Source organism: Morone saxatilis, unplaced genomic scaffold (genome assembly GCF_004916995.1).
Source record: "Morone saxatilis isolate NCDOM2014 unplaced genomic scaffold, NCSU_SB_2.0 Contig5, whole genome shotgun sequence".
NCBI lineage: Eukaryota > Metazoa > Chordata > Actinopteri > Moronidae > Morone > Morone saxatilis.
In genome coordinates, this window is record NW_023340095.1 from 15897284 (window position 1) to 15919679 (window position 22396).

Sequence of the window (22396 nt, forward strand, 5' to 3'; positions counted from 1 at the left end):
GTTGACATGGTGAACTTATTTGCAAACCGAGCAGTATTAGCATTTAGTTGTCCACCTAGCTCTTTAGCTGCTAAATGATTAACTATGTTCATTAGCTAGTCGCTCACTTTCTCATAGCTTTTTTGCTAGGAATGTCTGAAAATGAGAGCGTAAGAGTAAACCAAAACAAAGAGCTAAAAGATGATAAATCACTCCATAGAGCACAGAGGGGAACTGTAGAGTCTGGTGATAGTAAACTGTGGGTTTGTCAGTACGAGCGACCCTTTACAGAGACAGGTAGTCAAGTGATACATTGATAACCCTCAGGTAACTAAAGACTGAAACAGGAAAAGAGGTGCTAAAAACACAACATTTCTGCATTACAGTTGACTGAATCACATCACAGCTGACTGAGTTGCTCTCTTGTTTTCTACGCACACATTGACATTGATGAGGTGCTTTGACTGTGAGTGTGTCTGCAGTGTGGCGAAGGGCATTTCATCAGCCTGTTGGGGCTGAAGCTGCTTTGATGATTAATTGAGACAGGTGTGTGGAATTGGATCTAATGTGTGTCATGATACCCTGAGGTAGTTAAATATTATATTATATATAAATATGCATGTTGGTGTATTTAACTGATGTACCATCCTCTAGAGGGTTTATTCTTCTGCTCTTTTTAATTACTGTCATGAGTTTTGGTTCAGACTTTTATATTTTCTAATGTCAACTTTTTTATCGGAGCCACACACACTTGAAACTAATCAGAAGAGGACAAAGACAAACATGAATACAGAAAAATCTGTAAAATATGTGATATGTAAAAAATTTTGGTTGAAAATTGTGAGTTTATGTGGGACTAAGTTGTTACTGTTTTCAGCAGTGCTGATGCCAAGGATTTCCTCTCAGTTTGTTGTATATAATTTTATATAATTAATTATTCAGGGAGAAATCGGTCAAATTCATCCCAGAAGAAGCTGAGACAACTATGCCATCAACTCTGGCCTTAATATAAAATTAATGGAAGGCAGTCTCAGGTGCATTTGTTGTTACATTTGAGGAAAGGATATGGTCATTACGGGAAACATCCATGAAATCACTGAGTTGATGAGGCAAGCTGTGGGAAAGTGGAAACAACACAAAGCCACAATACAATGCTGATATACAGGAGTACAACAGAGCTGGTCCTTTAACTTCCTGCCTGTCTCCAACCATCATCTCAACTTTCAGAACTCATGACTTCAGTCTCTCATCCCGCCCGTCATATCCAGGCACACACAGCACTTACATCCTCTCTCCATTAACGCCTCCTGTCTGCCCTCAATCTTCCCCTTCTCCATTGTATGAGTGTCGATTCTCTTCTCCCTCCCATGGTGCCCGGCGTTGCACAGAGAGGAAGCTGCCCTTCCACTTCCTTGCTTGTGGTGGTGAGAACAATTCATGCCTGGTCTCTCACCCCTGTCTCACTCTCTCTTAAACCCAGACTACATGAAGCTGCCAGGTTACTAGTTTCCTGACAAAGTGTCTGATACTGTAAAACTGTAGAGGAATTCAATTACAGGCCTCAGTCTGTGACATATACATCCACAATGACTTGTGACTTGAAAATAGTATAGTATAATTGTATTATACAACATAGTGTTATAATGTGTGAGACCAACATAGTTGTACAGGTGCAGTTGCCTCTGTTTTGTTTTGTTTTGAACGAAATTTCAAGGGGATTTAAGTTGCTTTATAACATAGAAACAGACAAGCCTTAAAACAAAGGCAGTTAGAAAGGATGGGAAATGAAATGAAGATAAATAATGGGAGTGTTTTTTTATGTGATTTAAAAGAGCTCACTGAATCTCTTCATGTTTTGGAGTCAGTCCTGTTCTTTAGCGTCACTTCACATGGTCTATACTATCAGTTTGGTAAGGTATAGGTACCAGTTCATGTAGGCTATATAAGTTAGTACAAAAATGGTTTAATTCATTCAAACATGAACAAGCAGCCAGTGTACACTGTCTACAACAGGTGATGTCAGCAGCTGCTAAGGGGTCCTTACCCTCCAAACTAATTGTAAAATGTGAACGCTCTTTACTTCCACAGTGACATTTTAGGAGATTGAGACACTATCATACATTTCTGGATCGCAACAAGCGGCATCTGTGAGGAACATCAACTCAACTCCTCTCAATTCAAAAGTCTGCAAGCGTGTACCAAAAGTAATTATTGTGCACTGTTCCCCTTCTGCAGAATACCTAATATCAGACATCATACCACACACAGGTAGCAGCAATACTCAATACACAATCATTGAATTGATTAGTTAGGACAATATAAACAAAAAAATCAACAATATGTTAAGGAAACAGCACTGAAATGAATTTTGTCTTGTTTTAATTTTTGTTACTTTAAATTCTTTAAAAAGGCACCTAGTTTACAAATTACTTTTCATAGCCACTTCTACTAATGTACATAATTTTCATTGCATGAAAAAATTAAAACTCAAACTGGAAGAAAACATGAATTATCTCAGTCCTATTTAGAACATGGTGCACTTCTGCTTCTTGTGGCCGAAATTAGGATTACAGCAACACCTTCACCTGGAAAAACTAATCCCCCCCTCCCCCAATAATTTAAAGAAACCTAGAAAGATTATCCTGGTAAAACCTCTTTTTTTTTCACCTGTTCTTAAAGGTCCAGTGTCGATTTAGGAGGATCTATTGACAGACATGGAGTATAATATTCATATGTATGTTTTCATTAGTGTATGAACACCTGAAAATAAGAGTCATTGTGTTTTTGTTACCTTAGTGAGCCTTTTTTTACCATTAGAGAAAGCAGGGCCACTTCTACATAGGCTCCCCCATGTTTCTACAGCAGGCCAGAACAGAGAAACCAAAGGCTGGCTCAGACTGTAGATAAAACCGTTTAAGTTTTTTGTGAGTTTCACCGTAGTTTCTTCTACGCTCGAAAGGCTGAGATATGTTCAAATGGTTACAATCCTCAACTTCACCACTAGATGCTGCTAAATCCTACACACTGGTCCTTAGTCATAAACACAGAAGAGAAAACAATTTAGATCCAGGCACTTAATATCTTTTCCTCCATAATAACAAGACTGTACCAAACAGGTGTACCAGGTTTTTTGGAGGGTCACATTTGATGGGGTATAATTTTTCCCAGAAATTGAAAAAACACAAAACATATGCTCACAACAGACTCATGCACCCAAACATATATGCACAAGACAATAATGGCCCATTTAACAACTGAGTCCCCTCACAGACACAGGAGGAATGTTTGGTTTGTTGTAACAGGACATGGTAGGGGAAACCTTAAGTACAAATGCAGGTAGTGAGTCCAAACAGTCCAATCTTCTCACCATTTAAACACACTGCTCTCTTTTGTAATCTTACTAACGATCAATCTGTCCTTAACTTTTCAACAAACTGTCATACAATAGCCGGTGAAAAATATTTACAGAGGAACAAACTTTGATTTTTTAAGCACCACTTTTCCTTCGTAATGACGCATTTTTGTTTCTTAGCTCTAAAAATTTTATGTATGTGAGTGTTTTGTGTGCCAGTTCCTCTAGTAAAGTTTGCTCAACAGGCCTGGTTATGCACTTCCAAGATCTAAATGACCCTGTCCCATGAGATTATCGCCTGTGTGAGCAGTTGAGCACAGGAGGGACAGTGGGCTGGTCCAAATTCAACAAATCTGACCTCCTGAACACAATGGCCGAACCCAAGTCCAGCTGGGCGACAAGAACTCTGCCCTCGAAAACACAATGCTATGGCCCGGGACCAGATGTGAAACATGTTGCAAGGTCTGTGGGTGTGTCTGTGTTTTTGTGTGCGCAGTCTTGTAGTTCATGTGTGAGTACATATAAGGATGTATTAAAACTCATTCTGACTGAGTGGCAGTTTAAGTCACAAGGTCAACGTCCTACGCTGCAGTTTTTATTAATCGTCTCACCAGTTTCCGTTGGCTAATCTGACGCGAGTGGCTGCATTGTCACAGCTTTTTTATAGTGAATTTTGGATGCCTGTGTTGACGGTTTCAAACTTTCTCACCATCGCAGGAAAGAAATTACTGTTTGGTTCTCAGAGGAAGTGAGAAATTGCTGAAGAAGAATGTTCACAAAGTGAGAGAGGAAGGTTTGTTTAAAAGTGGTTCTATAACAAAGAAATCTGCTGGTGAATTGTTGGTATGTCGATGTCTAATTGCTCCATTCAAAACAAAAGAAAAAGCTCTAAACAGATGACACATGAAAAAAAGAAAAAACTTACAAAGAGTAAAAATGAAGGCTTTGTCACTGAGGCAGTAGGTCACTAAAACACAAAGAGAAATGATGGGACTCACACATATGGGCACAAATATGTATGGACTTACGTTTGGACACTGAACAAACAAGTGTTTAGAAACAAATGTATCTCTGTCTTTAAGCATAAGCCTTATGCCATTGAGGTCTTAGTGTTGTGCTATGTCATGGGACTCAGCGCTGCCCCCAGGTCATGTTGTATCTGCGAAGGGCATCGCTGATACCATCTCTTTAAACCCGCAGTGAATGCCTCCTTTCTGTGTATGTGAGACTATGTATGACACAGACAATGCATGTAAAGTTCATGATCTTAAAATAGTGAGTGAGAAAAAAAGACAGAATCATCATTAGCTTATATAAAAAGCTTTTTCATCAAAATGCTGTGTGGTCATCAAAGTTTTGAACACTGCAATTACAAATCAATTACATATTTTTGGATGGTTTTATTATAATAACACAATACAATACAATACAATACAATAAAATATAACATAATGTAATATAATAATTTAGCCAGTTAGCTTAGCACAAAGACTGGAAACAAAGGGAAACAGCTAGCTTGGCTCTGTCTAAAAGTAACAAAACTACCAGCACCTCTATAATTCACTATTAAATGCATTATATCTTAAGTTTGTTTAATATGCACAAAAGCCAAAGTGTAAAAAACAACATATTGTTTCCTGTCTTTATGCTAAGCGAAACTAAGCACATGCTGGTTCTAGATTCATAATTATTGGACAGGAGAGTAACAACGTTCTTCTCATCTACCACTTGGCAAGAAAGCAGGTTTTTATAAGATTACGCAGCAAAATGGTCCTGTCAGATATGGGAACATTATGACAGAATTGTAATCTTGTAGCTTGAGGCTAAAGCCAATTCTTACTCATTTATATACTGTTGGTTGACAGTATATACAGACCGTTGACAGAACTACGTGTATCAGATAAACATTGAGGAGTAAAAAGTATGTTTCCCCCTGAATTGTATTGGAGTAGGTTAAGTACATGTACCTCAAAAATGGTATTTGATGTTATAACAAATTATTTATTTTAATTTATGTGTAAGCAAGTTAGTTTGAAAATACCAGAAAAACTACTAGGCAGTATTTTATGATATACAGTATGTTTCTGTCACAAAACTTAATTTTGCAGTCTAAAGAAAAGCAAGACTTTTTTTTTTTTTACTGAAAAAGTAAAAAGTGATGATGATATTTGCTGTATCACACATATTTTCCCTGCTGTGCTGGCATTCATTCAGTTGCAGTTCATAGTGTGTGTACTATAGGCTTCTCACAGCTCTCTGCTCAGAGGATAAGAAGGAATACAAACTTTAATGGAAGGCGAGGAATCACACTGACTTCAGTAATCTCAGTCTTGTTTGTATTTAACTAATATTAACTCTGATTTTGAGAGGGCTCAAAATATTTGCTTGAAGTGTCGGAACCTCCTTTGCGTTAGTGGACAGGCTTAAATCTGCTAGTTCTAAATCTCCTGTAGAGTAAAGGATGCCCCCTATCAGCGTCACTAAATTATTCAAATCAAGTTTAAAGTGTGTAATGCATGAAGACTGATGTTTCTAATGACTTTAGCATTTTCAGTCGACAGCAAAACCCCCAGGCCTTTTACAGTACACACCAAAAAATGTACTGCAGAATTGTAAGATTGTGTTTTTCCAGCAGCTACAGAGCAACATCAGCGTCCATTCGGAGTCTGTTTCTATTTCCTGATCTATCAAAGTCCACTATTTACTCACCTTTTAGCTCTGTTGTTGTCTCCACCAACGCCTGAGGGAAATATCTTTCTCTTTAGCTGCTAAATGTTCTACAATGTTTACTAGCTGGTCACTAACTTTATTTATGTATGGCATTTTATGCTGGTTTTTAGAGCTTTTTTGAAAACAGAAAATAGCTTCCTGCTGCAGCTAAAAATGACAATGACGAGAGAAATGAGAGTGAACCAAAGCCGTAAAGTTGGAGGTTAGAAACTGAAAACAATGAGCTGAAAGAAGCTAAAAAACAGCATATTATCTTGTTTACACAAGTTAGTATAATATCGATCCAATATTGTGCACACAGGATAAAAAATATTATTTTCATCACATCTCATCAAGTAATATTGAGAAAATCTTTTATTTTTTGGCTCCCTGTCATTTAGGTGATCATGTTTTTGCTGTTATTAGCTGTCTTGGATTTTATACATTGTATTTTGTGGGTTGTACACTTAAGTCTGCTTGTTTTTATATATTGTCTTCTTTGTCTGTTTAGTCTCCCTCTTTTCCTTTTCTTCTTCCTGTAAAGTATGTTGTGACTTCCCTACTGAAAGGTGCTAGAAATAATGTTTGTTTGCTTGCTTGCAGTTTTCGGCTGTGACGACTGCCTGCGCTGCAGTCCTTGTTGCTGATAACTCCCACTGTTGTTCGGGGGAAGGCTGCAGATGGAAGGAGACAGACCAACCATGTGCTCTAACAAGGACATGTTCCCTTTATATGGCCAAACCAGAAACTATGTTGTACCTTGATTATCAGAAAGTATGCATCAGTCATTAAATGCTTGTTTTATGGCAGTGTAAGTACATAAAATAGTGTTTTTCCTCAGGGAGTGGTGGGAGATGTTCATTGTATGGAAGCTAACCAGGAGGCCAAATCAAACCAACCCCCTGCCAACATGTGTCAAATTCACATAATGCATATTGTTAGATAAAATATACATGTCTTGAATTGGATCACATTGATAAGGCCGTTACAAAAGTAAGATTTCAGTTACTTCCTGTCTTTCAAAGGCCCTGCGAGCAGGAAGCGCGTGGCACCATCGCGCCGTAGGCAGATCGCCGTACGATATGTTTGTTAGCGTGTTAGCATTCTGATTAACGGCCAGTTGGTGCCCTGCTTCGAAGGTCTAATCTGGCCTCACGCCTCACTGCACGTGCTCAATAGAGTCCGCACCCTGCAACATGACATCATGTCTTTGTGTGAAATCCCGGTGCCATTCACGGGCCCACCGTAGGGCTTAGCGTGCAAGCGTCCACTATACCAACACACAGCTCTTTAAAGGGAGTCCTCTGGTCCCCTATCTCGGTGGATACACCCTGATGCCTCCACAGAGCTCTGAACATGGCTTCTATCCTCCGACACAACGGGCTGAGCCCATGTGCCATCCAGAGGAGAGATTTGAGTATTTTGTTGGGGATATTTTTATATGAGAAGATATCACTGCTCCTGGATATGTGGAGGCTAGTTCTAGCTATCCAGTCAGCTAACATACACACTGGTGTTCCCGGACACCATTTAGAGGGAAACTGTAGCAAGTGATTTGGGGACATTTAACATGGCAGGATAGTGCCTCACACTGGTTTTTGCTCTAAGATTACATCATCTATTTGTGAAAAGCTTTGGGATCAGTGAAGCTCAGTGTGGAGGCCAAATCTGCAACTAACAAACAGATCAGAGAGCAGACATCAACAGGTGGACTTTCTAGTTCACCAGCCCAGTGATGTCACCTAGGACATCAGGGCGCTATTGGTTGAGAGACAGCGAGGGTTGGCCGTAATAAGATGGGCAGAGTGGAGACACATCCACAAAAGAAGTGATGACTTCTGTTGATTAATGATTGTTGATTTTATATAGTAGTATAGTGGTATGAGGACACCTCCATTGTCCATCTGAGAAATAAATAAAAGTATATTTAAAATAATTAACAATGAATAAAAGATGTCATTTATATCTTGTTACCTTTCTTATTTTTGAATCAAATTAAACTGTCACAATTTTTTTGTGCATAAAGTAATTACTTTTAATTCATCACAAAAAACTGAATGGATGCAGTTTTACCTTAAAAAAGCTTTAATAAAAAAAAAATGCATTTAGACTAAATGAAAACTATTATTTTTATTTTTTAATAAAAGATTAACCATAAATATGTTGAATATTAGTGTAAGAATATGCTATAAAGGGAAATCTGACTTTAAAGAAAACAACAGTGTTCAAACTTCATTGGGTCCTGGGAATATGAAACAATTCTGGAACCTGGAAATTAGATTGTGCAAAGGGAAATGAGTTGTGCAACTCTAAACAAACTGTCTGTTTCAGACCGCCATGTAATTGTTTTGTTCCTTCCTTTAATTTGGCACATCAGTGGTTTACAGGGAGAACGAGTTTTCAACAGTTTAGATAACAGACAAACAAAGCTTTCTTCAAATAAACTTTTCCAAAGTCCAACTGTTGTTTATAATAAAAGCATGAAATGTTGGCACAAAGAAATCACATTGTTGATATACAACAGGTCTTAGGTTTTCACAATTGTAAGGATGCATTTCAGCACAGTGTGTAGTCTTCTAATGTATGGAACAACAACATCCTGTCCCAATTTGCTGATAGACTCATATAAAAACATATAGACAATGGAAAACTTAAAATGCGACTGAGCAGAAATTGTCAGTCCCATTTTTCCTGTTTCAGAAACAAACCAGTAAAACTATTAAAGTTGCACCTGTAAACCTCCAGTACTCAAACACATGCATATGATTAACAGTCAGTTGTTTTCAGTGATGCTGATGAACAGGTGCATGTACTTATTTTTGTATTACTATTTTGATTTAGCTGAAGAAAAGAGCAATATTTTCAAAGGCAAACTGTATTCTATATATATTAAATAATGCATATTAATGTATAAGTTCTCCCACAACCCTGCAAATGGTAGTGGTACGTAGTGGTATGTAGACAATAGATATATGTATATTTAGTTATTTTAAAGTTTTCTCAAACTTTTTTCAATCAGTTATTATGAGACTGATTGTGTTTTTAAACATAGGCATGGGAACAAATTAAGCTCATATAAATCTAATTGAATATATATTGAATATATCCATATTTGAAAAAAGTCAAATGTGCCATAAATTCAAGAGGTAAACCTAATCTAGGAGCAATCATTAAGTAGTTCAACTTAATTAGAACTTTTTAATCTTATTAAAACACCCCATCAACGTATTAAATGTATTATTGTTTCAATAAATATTTAGTTTAAATTAATACAATAGCTAATTATTATATTAGAATGATTATAGTTAGCCAAATCAATTGTAACCCCCTAAAAACTATACTACTGTGCTATAAAAGGATCAAGATGCAATGGAATGATATTGCTGTGACTGGTTGTGTTTATATCTTTACACATACAAAACTATGTATTTAAACTGTATATTTAAGTATATTTGTCAGGTCCAACATGTCAGTGTGACAAGAACGTGACAAGAAGAGTTTGAATCCAAGAAGAAGTCACATTATTAATTTTATTCCTAATATTTTCAGTTGTAGAGAGGTTTATAAAGTTATTAATTGTATTTGTGCAAACCTGGAGCTTATTCCACAATGAGATATTCAAGATATTCAGACAGTGGAAACAAGCCTGGTTGGGCTCTGCGATAGCTTTTCTTCTGTTCAATCATCTGTGGAATAATTTGGAGATCAAAGGTTGCTGCTGAATGTTTTTCTCCCCTGAGCTGTGAAAGTTTGACTAACCTCCCTAATAGAGACATTTCAGTCTGTCCTTTCACTCAGTGGTTCACATTCCTCGCATTCCAGCTAAGTGACACAGATATGATTATACACACACACAAGTGCACACACACAGAAGTGGACTCAATTATCTACAATTTTAAAATTCACATTCGACGACGTTTGATACAGAAAATGAAGAATAAAGATGCAAAAACGGCACTGTTTTAAAAGCACTACCACAAATTAAAAAACAAACAAAAAAAAAAGAACAAATGTGTATTAAACTAAAGTTTGGCCATGAACATTGTTACATTTCCTCTTTAGGTGCACAGTTAAAAGCTATTATTCTTCTTTTGGCTAGTTCAGTTGGCAGATACAATCCCATTTTCATTTGTACTGCACATACTATGCAGGAATGTAAAGCAACAAGCTGGGCTTGAAAATGCATGCATGGCATTCTGGATCTGGCTTATATGAACTGGTGGGGGTCTCGTAAATCCCATGTAAAATGGACAAAGTTGTATACATTTTAGACAGTTACATAAAATTAGAAAGAACTGGCCAAAACCTCCTCTAAACAAAATCAGAAAATAATTTCAGAGGCTCAGCATGAGAGCATTCATCTTATTAAAACCCACAGTTAAAATTAACCTACTGCTGCCTGTACTGAATAGTTAAAACATTAATATCCAGTATTAATGCACAAGGGCATAAACTCTCCTTCATCCCTGCCTGAGCCAGTAGTTTGTCACTGACCTGCCTCTCTGCTCTAATGTTGGGCATGGCAGTACAGCTGGAGGCACATAAGCTGCTGTTGTTGTTTCATCCACTGTATGTGTGCTTCTACATACAGTATATATGTGTGAGGAAGTTGCATACATGGAACTGAATGGCTCTGCTGTGGACTCGGTGCCCCGGCCGTACAGTGTCCATGTTGGTGTGGGAGCCTGAGGCCTGCTCCCATACATCCCTGCTCTGGCTCTGTTGATCCTATTGTCTCCTGCGTCACCACACGTCGCCCGGCAAATAAAGGCCGTCTGGCTCCAAGCTTAAATATTGCAGCAAACTAAAAACCAACCATCAGAGCCGATTCATTCACATCTGCTCAGTGGGGCGACAAGGACGGGGCTTTAGGTGGGATAGAGGGCAGAAAAAAGTTCACTTTTCCCTGCCGGGTGCCAAGAGAACGGGACAGGACTCAACTTCGCTGGAGCCGCAGCTGTGGCAAGTTGCCCATTTGATTACATTTAACCTATATCATACCTTACAGATGAGGGGACTATTTGTTATTTATTGATCTCTCTTTAAGGGTTTTTACTCAGAAATTTTTAAAAGAGATAGAGAGAGAGATTTTTTGGTTTGCACCACTGTTAATGTTCGACATAGTTAAAGGTGTACACTGGGAACAAACAGACTTCTAAAAGGTTAAATCAATACCTCGATAAAAATCTGAATTTAATATTTGATTCATTATGTTTTTTTTTTAAATCAAATTATAATCGAAGGCAACTCTTAGAAGTTTTAAATTCATCTAATTCTTTCCTAATATAATCTCGTGTGGTTAAATGAAATTATGAGTTAGGTTTGATTTTTGGTTGGTTTTCCTTTTTTACATTTCTTACTTTTGGCACTCTATCCCCCTCCCCTTGTCTGTCCTGCCTACCCCACCCTCCCTGTCTGTCTGCACCCTCCATGTTCCTACCTACCCCACCCTTTATTTTTCAGAGCTACGGACCGATCATGGGTGACTGGAGCTTTCTGGGTAATATTTTAGAGGAAGTTAACGAGCACTCTACGGTGATCGGCCGGGTGTGGCTCACAGTGCTCTTCATCTTTCGTATCCTCATCCTGGGCACGGCGGCGGAGTTTGTGTGGGGTGATGAGCAGTCTGACTATGTCTGCAACACGCAGCAGCCAGGTTGTGAGAATGTGTGCTATGATGAGGCCTTCCCCATCTCCCACATCCGCCTGTGGGTGCTGCAGATCATCTTTGTGTCCACACCGTCTCTGGTGTACGTGGGTCACGCTGTGCACCATGTCCACATGGAGGAGAAACGCAAGGAGCGTGAGGAGGCTGAACTTAGCCGGCAGCAGGAGCTGAGTGAGGAGCGACTCCCTCTGGCACCTGACCAGGGAAGTGTCCGCACCACTAAGGAGACCAGCACAAAGGGAAGCAAGAAGTTCAGGCTGGAGGGCACCCTGCTGAGGACCTACATCTGCCACATCATCTTCAAGACACTGTTTGAGGTGGGCTTCGTGGTGGGTCAGTACTTCCTGTACGGCTTCCGCATTCTGCCGCTGTACAAATGCAGCCGCTGGCCCTGCCCCAACACTGTGGACTGCTTTGTGTCTCGCCCCACAGAGAAGACCGTCTTCATCATCTTCATGTTGGCTGTGGCCTGTGTCTCACTCTTCCTCAACTTTGTGGAGATCAGTCACCTGGGCCTGAAGAAGATTCGCTTTGTCTTTCGCAAGCCAGCCCCAGCCCCAGCCCAAGGCGAGGGCACGGCCCCCCTGCCGCCACAAAAGAGCCTGCCCTCCCTGGCTGTGCCCTCCCTGCAGAGAGTGAAAGGTTACAGGCTGCTGGAGGAGGAGAAAGCTCCCCCTATAACTCACCTCTACCCGCTGGCTGAGGTGGGCATGGAGGCTGGCAGAGGGGCCCCACCCTTCCAGGGCCTGGAGGAGAAAGCGGAGGAGGTGCTGCCCATGGAGGACATCTCTAAGGTGTATGACGAGACTCTGCCCTCCTATGCCCAAACCACTGAGACAGCGGGGGTGACATTACATGAGGAGGAGCCCGAGGAGGTGCAGCCGGCAGAGGTGGAAGCAGAGAAGGTGGAGCCGGTTGTGGATGAGGATGTGGAGGTAGAGGAGGTGGTGAATGGGGAAGGGGTAACTCCAGCGGAGGCAGGGATGGAGGCCACGGATACGATAGAAGACACCAGACCGCTGAGTCGACTGAGCAAAGCCAGCAGCAGGGCCAGGTCAGACGATCTCACTGTATGAACCTGTGAGAGAGAGAGAGCACATGTACACCTGCACACACCAAATGTTCAACATAAGAGAGAGCACACACACACCTAACTCAAAACAACGCACACTCTTGAACAGGCAGGTCAAAAAGCAAAGGATGAAAAACTAAATAAACAGGGAGAGATTAAAAACTTTAAAACTGTTCTACAAAGCGACAAAAAATCTGCGTGTTTGTGATAAAAATGAAATATAAAAAGTAGAGGTTAAAGAGGGGAGGAGTAGTTTTTTTATTAAGCGTGTTCTTATATTTAAAAAATAATGTGAAAAGGACACATGCAGGGGGGAAATGTTTTTACTTGATGAAAATCCATGTTCAATTTTTAGAAACATCTTTTTCTATTGAAAGAGTTTTAATCATATACAATGGAGGATTAGACATTTTTACATGGGGTTTGAGTAGATAGGGGAAAGAGAGTTATGATATACTTGTGTGTCTGCAAATCAGTAATTTTGCTGTAGTTAGGCACCGACTTTCATTCTCATTCAGACAGCGACATACTGCAAATGCAGCATGTGGCTGCACACTGCGCGAGTGAGAGGGCTCTCGCAAACACAAATCACACGATAAAGTGCCGGTACATTTACAGGTATACAGCTCTTTGAGAGGAAGAAGAAAAGTCCATTTTCAGGTTGAGAAGAGCATACCTTTTTTTTTTTTTTTTGCACATTCAGAGGTTTAGACTCTGTGCAAGGCCTTTAACCCTCATAACACCTCATCTATGCATCCATTTACACAGGATTCTTTCAAGTGAAGAGAGATGTGCATCAATTTCAGAGCATTTCTCTCCTTTTCATGTTTATATACCATGTAGCACAGCCAGAGCTGAGTTAGTGAAAAAGAAAAAAAAAAAAAAAGACCACATGTTGAATGTCTTTTTCAATGTAATTCTCTGCTTTTTAGATTTGCTTATGTTTTGTAGCTTTAAGTAGAACTGTACTGTGATATCAGTTGTCCATGGAAGAGAGCAGGGCTCATTTGACCCTATCAGAGAATGAACTATAGTAGCGACCTCGGGCCAAATCCTCTCTTTTCGTGCTGTACAAACAGGCGTCCGGGTGATAAAGATCATGCACCATCAGCACAAAGTATTGTTGGAGGCGAGACAATAAAAGAAACCGCGCTCATCAATGAAAACAAGCATCCTTGACCTGGCTGTGAATAAAATCTTTCTACTTGATTTTATGTGACCACAGAGGGTTACTTACCCCGCAAGAAAACACAATACCCATGACATGCTTTTAAATTCAGAGAGAAACGAACAACAAGAGGCAACTCCCACTGTACATAATGCCCTATCTCATGTGTGATAATGTACATAATGTGCAGAACAGCTGTTTTTTGGTTATTTCACTGTCTAGAGTAATCACACAAGTTATAATTGTGATCCAAATATTGATTTAATCTCACAAACCCAATAAAGAGAAAATGCCTGTGCTGCAGTAATGTGCATCTATCTGGGTAATGATTCATTTAATTGCAATTTATTAGGAAGTACTTTAATACAAAGTGCGCTAAGCCTTAAAGTATGCTTTAGGTTTATCACCAATCCTCCTCTCATATTCTCTGGCTTTGTTTACTCAAACAGCTACAACTGTATGATTTCCTGTGCCTTATCTGTAAATGTAAATTCTCAAATGTTGTAAGATTGTAGCAAGTGCTTATATTGCTCTGGGACCTATGTGAACTGTGATGTTTTATTTGCTTTTCTTTTTTTTTTTTAAGTTTAATTTCTGTATGCGACCTCTCAGCAGACACACAAACATACCCACACCCACACCACACATAAAACATGCCTCTATTATGCAGCTCAGATGGGTAAATAACAAGTATTTAAAGTATTAACAACATACGTTAAGAAGATATTAGGGCATAATGCTGCATGTTTACAGACATTACAGATTACGCTCACACATGTGCCTCACAGTGTTGGTTTTGGGGGTATGATCAAATGGCTCTAGAGAAACTCTGAGAGAGAAGGCAGCTTGACCCCTTTGTGACCCCCAGCCATCTCTTCTCCTCCCATAATCCAATACTGTGGAATCTGAATCAAAGAGAGCCTTCAATAAATCACCAAAAGTGTTGAACACATTTAAGCATTTAACAGTGTTACAATCAAAAGCAAGATGCTGGTCCTTGTGTACATCGATATGACTGGTAATGTATGATTTTTTGTATTTTAAGACCGTTGCATTGCCTGTATGTTTGTAAGAAGACGTGATTAATATTTGAAAAAAAAAAATCCTTTTTACTAACTTGTAGTCTTCTTTGCTGATAGATGTGTGGCAGTATCTTCTTTTGGAATGTGAACCAACGCAATAAAAAGTCACACGTGGTCAAGAAGTGTTGTGTCAGTGTTTCTCTGCAAAGCGCAAGCACACGCACGCACGCACGCACGCACGCACGCACACACACATATTCAAATACGTGCACGCACACACACACGTATTCAAACACGTGCACGCACACACACACAACAGTACATGGAACAGTAGTAAAACTAGCATTGGACTTTATTATTACTCAAGTAAAAAAAACAATCACAGGTTCCCAATGCTGCATGTTTAATAACTCACAGACAGATGTGTTTTGTATTAACAAATCAGACTGATAAAAACTGGTCTTGAACAGTGGCTAAACCTGTGGTACAGAGAAACCTGCACATCGACAGTACTTTTACAAATGCATTTACATAGAACTCTGTGTACTAAAAGTGAAAAGTAGCAATGCAATAAACAGTGTATAAATACTCTGTTACAAGGAAAAGTCCTGCATTCAGCATTTTACTTAAAGGTCCAGTGTGTAAAATATCTATTGGATCTATTGGCAGAAATGGAATATAACATGCATAAGTATGTTTTCATTAGTGTATAATCATCTGAATATAGGGAGTGTTGAGTTTTTGTTATCTTAGAGCTTTTATCTACAGAGGGAGCCGATCATGTTCCATGGTGTTCGCCACATCGAACTGCTATGTTTCTACAGTAGCCCAGAACAGACAAACCAAACACTGGCCCTAGACGGAGCCTATCACATTTTTTGTGGCCACGGTAGTTTCTCTAACAAGCTTGGAAGGCTGAGCTGAATTCAAATGGTTTGCAATCTGCAACCTCACTGCTAATTCTACACACCGGTCCTTTAAGTAAAAGGTCCCAAACTACCAAAAGTAATAGTACTCTTTATGCATGCCCTTTTCACAATAATAAAGTATATTACAGAATTATAATTACTGATGCATTCATGTGTTCATTAATAATGTTTCAGGTGGTAAATGTGAAGCTAATATTTACTTATGTATACTTTGGGGTAACTTGTGAATTATTACACAGTGATCAAGTCTATATCTATCTATATAACCTAGATAACAATACAATAATATGTAATTGAATAATATATGGATAGATAGATACATTATTAGATATACTCATTTATTTGTCTAGTGAAAAGTAACAATTAACTAAAGCTGTCAGATAGATGTTGTGGGTATAAAGTACCATATTTTTTCTCTTTCCAGCACTGACTTCTACTGAACTAGATTTTAGTTCCTCAAAGAGGTTTCTATTAAAATCTGGAACTGAGACACACCTCACTGACACTGCAACACACACCAAACTCATGAAAGAAAATGGGATTGATTCAAATAGCATTATGATTGATTCCTGGGGAATGATGAATGGTTGAGAGGGTTATGATAAATTCACCACTAAGGGGCAGTATTGTAAAAGGTATTTGGACCTGGACAAACTTTTCTGCCTACAAACAAGATACTGTATGGAAGGACTGTGTGAACAAGGTGAAAAGAACCGATACTGAGTCAAGGACAGAGGTCAGAGGTGGGGGGGGACACAAGTATTTTTAATAAAACTCTAACTCTTTCAGTTCACTGTGTTTTTTCTAGTAGTTCTTCTTGTTTTCTATTCTCTTTTAAGTTTACTGTTCCCTTTTTTTGGTTTGACTGGTTTGTAAAGCATGTAGCAAAACATTATCACCCCAATTCTGTGTTTCACCTTGTTTAGTCAACTTCACTCCAACGCACGCATGCACATCCGCACATGGACACCGATTCAAACGTTTAATGTAAATGAAACCTTCGATATTACAATCCTTCTAAGCTGACGTGACCCAGGCAGAACAACGCCCGATTTACAGTGGCAGATTCATGCGGATTCCAACTAGCAGACCAGTGTGCAAGCAAGATGGAGTGACAGCAGGGAGGCCAATCACACAAGAACGCGGCAGAGCCAATCGGCGACGGAGTCTGTGGGCGGGTCTAAACTAGGCCTGAAGCCTGTCTCCCTTAGTGGGTGCTGTAAAAACCAATTGCTCAATAATTCCTGGCTATGGAATGGTATTTTTGACCTCCTAAAGTCTAAGACCACCAAGCATACTTAAATATCTACTTAATATTAATTTTTATCTGCACCAATGTGGAGAAATTCAACTATAAAATTCCATATTTGTACCTGCAGATTGCATATTTTCATATGTTTTAGCTACTGTAAAAACACTTTTGCTCAATAATTCCGGCTATGGATAACGACTGGCTTGACCGCAGTGTCCTGGTTCCTTTTGAGGGGCTCCACAGCATTCCAGTGTTCCAGGACTGAAGGAGAGGTTAGGCTTGGCAACCTCATTGACATCTGAATCTGTGACGCAGAGTATGCAGCAAGCTCTCTATGACCTCGCTCCAACTCGGTCACGGGATCAGACTCAAGTATAATATTAGAATCCACCTGGCAGCTAATTCTAATAAAGTTTGCACAATCTCATGGGAATCGCCATGATCTGTGAATGGTCCAATATATAAAATATGCACACCGCCGTCTACGTATAGATGGTAGCACAAAGAGCAAGCTACTGACATCACTCTCCTCCATTTCGAGATTATTAGGTCACTATTTTGCGGGCAGACCACGAAAACGAAAATGGCAATTTCCTCTTTGGATTTCTTTTGATATGGGCATAAAATGTGAATTGTTCAGAAGAAAAATGCAAATTGCAACAGGATGATTGATTTATTCATTTCTATTACATGAGTCAAAATAATGGCAGCACCATTCTTAACAATGACAAAAGCATTTCCTGCAAATGTTATTTTAATTTTAATTTGGTCACGATCGCATTCCATAGGTAAAGCAGGGGACCAAAACGGCCTTTTGAAAAAGTGCAGGGGACATGTCCCCTGTGTCCCCCCCACCAAATTACGTCCGTGTACTGAGTGATTATTTTGAGAAAGTTTCTCATCATTTTGACTTACAGGATCCTCACATTGGCAGTAATGGGCTTCGTAGGTGTGGCATGGGGTTGCAGTTGCCACTCCTTAATTATTGCTTTAGTAATGTGCTACAATAATGTTTTTTTAAGTTCAAATATCTTCATTTGGGGGCTTTTCCAGGCAAATATTAATATATATGTGATTGTTTGCAATTAAATCAGCATTTTTTTTTCTTCCTCTTAAAATCTTCTTGCCACAGAATGAATATATCTCTAGTCCCGCCCCTGCAGCTGTTGCATTCACTTGCACTTGGACAACAGAGTTTTCCTCTTGTACTGTTTCTGACAGCATCCGCCCCTGTATTTTCCACTGCATCAACCATAAAAGGAGGTTAAACACAATCTGATAAGATCTGTGCTATATATATATGCACATTATCAAGGATGTAGGTTTATTTTCAGAAGTTGGGGGAGGGAACAATTATTAAGAAAAAACTAATAATATATGGTGTGAGTTCCTTAGGAAAAAAAAGTGTTGTTAATGCACTAACCATACTTACAACAATGTTTCCTTAACAGAGACCTGAAAAGCTACCTTATAATATATTGTTGATTTATATTGTTGTTGTTTTTTACCTAAAAATTCTTGCAATGTTCAATAGGCTAAGGAGGAGGATCTTGAGTCCACAGGAAAGGTGGAAAAACAACTGATGTGCTTAAAGCCTTGGCAGCTGGTATATAAATGATTCCACAACTTACATTATGATCTCAAAGAGGCTGCACATTTAAGTAGACATGGTCTTTCCATATCCAAGCCACAACTACCATCTTGTGGAAATGGGTGTGTCTGTTTGTTTTAGCAGTGAAGCAGCTTGTATATTTTTGGTTCAGCTCTAAGTGCTAGGCACTGACGACAGTATACGCTTAAGATAAGCCAGCCCAGCAGACATTACAATCTTTGGCGTTGTACATTTCAACACTTTACTGTGACAATGTTTCCATTATCTAAATTAAAATTAACCATTTCATTTTCATTTGGCCTGACATAATGGCATCTCAAATTCAAATGGAAAAGGCTCAGTTAGCGTTTTAAATTTTCAAGGTGTACAATGTCTGCCAAAATGAAGAAGAGAGGTCCATTTCACGAACACCTACACACACCTACACACACACAAAAGAAGCACATTACTCATATGGCTACAGACCACCAAAGTTATCGCTATTCACTTCCTGTATGGAAACCATTTCTGGTGTGTATGTGTGGGGCCTGGTCAGATTTAATCTTAACACTGTCAGGTACAGAAGTGGCTGTCTGATTTTTTATTATCCTCATATATACATAATTTTAGCTAATTTTTTGCCTAAATTAAAGCTGCACTTAAGAGTTAAGTTTCTTAGAGCAAGAAACGAGACAAAACAGCAGATACTCACTACCGGTAAGTAGGTGCAGTTACTATATTTACCATACTGTAGCCTATCTGGGTTAACAGAGCATGTCACCCTCTTTATGATCCTCTTTGACACTACAAATGGGATGTTTGTTTCATTCTGATCTGGTGACATATTTTGTAGTATGTGGTATCTGTATTTGTGAATCATCGTTATTGCTGCCAATCGTGGTCAGGACTCTCTTGAAAAGTTAGACTTTAAACTAAGCGAGGCATCCCTGTTTGAGTAAATACCAATAACATTTACAAAGAAACTGTTTTCCAAGTTTACCGCATACCCACACAAACAGTATGTTTACAATAACGTCATCTCTGTTTTAAGGTGAAATGGAGGATTTTGCTAAATATTTGGACTTCAACAGGACTCTTTCTCTGATATGTTGCATGTTTTGGATTTTCTCACCAACAGGTAAAATTAATTTACAGCAGCTCCAACAATAGTTTGGCATTTTGGATAAGGTGTTCTTTTTCTTGTTGAGAGTTAGGTGAGACGATCGATTCCCCGCTCGTGTCTGTATAGTAAACGTGAATCTGAATATGAACCGCAAAAGGATGTTTTTACACTTTGGTTTTTGTTCGTATTAAACAAGGAAGATATAAGATGTCAATGAGTTTAATAAGTGCTTGGACAGTAGTGGGATTTTGTTTCTTCTGGACAGATCAAGTTTAGCAGTTTTGCCCTGTTTGCAGTCTTTATGCTAAGCTAACCAGATGTTGACTGTAGCTTTGATTTCAATATACATGAGAGAGGAATATGAGAGTGGAATGAAGAAGGTGTTTGCATGTGTCAATAAGGTGTAGCAGATGTTTTTTCTCCCTTTAGTACCTTGATAGTAGCGCCTATGGGCATCAGTGTTCTATCTCTCGGCAAGAAAACAAACACACGTCTCAAAATATACCAAAGCTATTGCTTAAACTGTTAATGTAGTGTAATGGTGACAACATGGTCACAGTGAAAATAAAATATTTAATCTGAAATTTCCCTTTCCACAGAAGGAACCACTATGTCAAAGGTGGTTGGCAACAGAGTGGTCCTGCCCTGTGACACTGTGAACAACACGCTCACTCAGCTGACGTGGAAAAAGAATGGGGACAGGCTGTTCAGTTTCAGGCCCCAGAATCCCTTACACAAGAGTCCAGAAGCTAAAAGACTCAATATAAATATGTCCGAGTTAGAGAGCCAACGATATGCACTGATCATAGAGAGAGTCCAGATTTCTCATTCAGGAAACTACACCTGTGAGATAACCACAAATGAAGGACCTTACTCAAAGCTATGGGAGCTCATAATTACAGGTGTGGTACTCACTCTTAAATTATAAGATTAGATGAAATGGAAGTAAGCCCTGTGGCAACAGCAAAGAAAATAGGATGTATAAAGGAACAGGCCTTAAAAAGGAACATTAACAACAATTATGGCTACTGTTGCTATACGGTATGCTGTTCATGCTACCTGCACCTAGACACAGACATACAAAAGCTACACAGCTATGGCCGCACTGGCATTGATGCATATTTGTGTACTGTAAAGTAATAACAGCCTCTGAGGGTATTTTTGTGAGAATTGCTACTGTCTTCACTCAAACCTCTAAATAGCTTCTCAAATTCAGAGCTTGGAGTATAACTTATTATGGCACACAATGTTAGTGGCTTTATTTTGAGACCACAGGACATGCAAGCACCAGCTGGACTTCCTTTATGAAACAATGATTTTACAGAATTGAGAGTATCATTAAAAATTGACGTAGTCTCTGTGAGTTCTCCCACATGTTTCTGAAAGCTCAGCATTGAAGGTAAGTATAGCTGGCCCTGGCTGTTGCCATGTTTGCAGTTCTAACTCTGGTGCTACTTTGCCAGCTAATACAAAAATGGGCCAATATGTGGAGTGTGGTTAAAATTGACTCAGCTATATAAAGCAGCCACCCCTTCACCCCTTGCACAGTTGTCATGAATGGGGAAATCAGCTATAGAGACTGAAACTGTTTAGGTACTAGGCTATAAACATTATTTATGCTTTAAAGTTGGACATTTTAATATTGGGACTCATGGAATTCACTTGCTTTTGGAATCAGCCTCCAAAAGTGAGTCAATCTCCATAAAGCGACAGTGGCAAGTTCTAGGAACTGCAGTTATCAGCTTCATTTGTCAGCCACAAAGGTTGCCACTTGTCTTTTGCACAAAAAAATCACGACTTAATTTAACTGCATATTAGTTACAAAATTAGATTAGTGAGAGTGAGTTTGTTACTGTTGTTTCTCTCCCCTAGAGCTTGTGGAAGAAGAAAATCAGTATATGATAGTGATTGCTGTGGCTGTTCCTTGTGTGTGCTGCCTGATCTTTATAATTGTGTTGACCATTCTGCACAGAGTCTGCAAACCGTGTGCAGGGTAAGTTGCATTTGGCTCAAGTCATTCTAACATTTCCAACATCTATTCATAAAGATGTATGACTAATACATTATATTGCTAGAACATGGACTAAATGTCACTCTCTTTTACAGAAATAGCACCCATCCTCCCACTACAGAAGTGGTAAATATAATAATTATGACCTTGTCATTTGAGAACTTTTATACATTCTGTTAATTTATGAGGACTGGAGGTGAATTCATTTAATAACAAAGTGAAATAAAGACAATTCCTATTACAAAGACACTAATATCAAACTAAGCTAATAAGGTGTTTTTTGTGTTTTTCTTTTTCTTTCCAACAGGAGGAGCAAACAGAAGATATTTATGAAAACTGCCTGGAATCGTATCCTGAACGACGTGGCTATAATCAGTCATGTCATTTCAATCCCCGAGCTCAGTGATAATGAAGTGCACACCAACACCTTAAAGGCCTCTGCACACCAATCCGATTATCGCCTGCTGTTATGGGGACGTATTACGCCTCGCGCACACGCAGAACGTACACTCCAGTTGGC

General features: G+C 39.1%; 1 protein-coding gene and 2 long non-coding RNA genes across 3 annotated transcripts; all 3 read left to right on the plus strand.

Moving 5' to 3' along the window:
* Nucleotides 1-11410: 11410 nt before the first annotated feature.
* On the plus strand, nucleotides 11411-12843 carry LOC118338694 (gap junction alpha-8 protein-like). The gene has a single exon (XM_035675986.1). The coding sequence runs from the start codon at nucleotides 11471-11473 to the stop codon at nucleotides 12782-12784; it is 1314 nt and encodes a 437-aa protein (XP_035531879.1). The 5' UTR covers nucleotides 11411-11470; the 3' UTR covers nucleotides 12785-12843.
* A 6428-nt stretch (nucleotides 12844-19271) lies between these two features.
* LOC118339299 lies at nucleotides 19272-20767 on the plus strand. The gene is made up of 3 exons (XR_004797302.1): nucleotides 19272-19459; nucleotides 19794-19880; nucleotides 20465-20767. It is a non-coding gene; the product is annotated as an uncharacterized LOC118339299 (long non-coding RNA).
* Nucleotides 20768-20951: 184 nt separating this feature from the next.
* On the plus strand, nucleotides 20952-22376 carry LOC118339300. Its single transcript, XR_004797303.1, has 3 exons — nucleotides 20952-21858; nucleotides 21972-22002; nucleotides 22184-22376. It is a non-coding gene; the product is annotated as an uncharacterized LOC118339300 (long non-coding RNA).
* The last annotated feature ends 20 nt before the right edge of the window (nucleotides 22377-22396 follow it).

What these genes read in the sequence shown, in the direction of transcription:
- LOC118338694 (XM_035675986.1), top strand. Translation starts at nt 11,471, where the DNA reads ATGTTCCTACCTACCCCACCCTTTATTTTTCAGAGCTACGGACCGATC.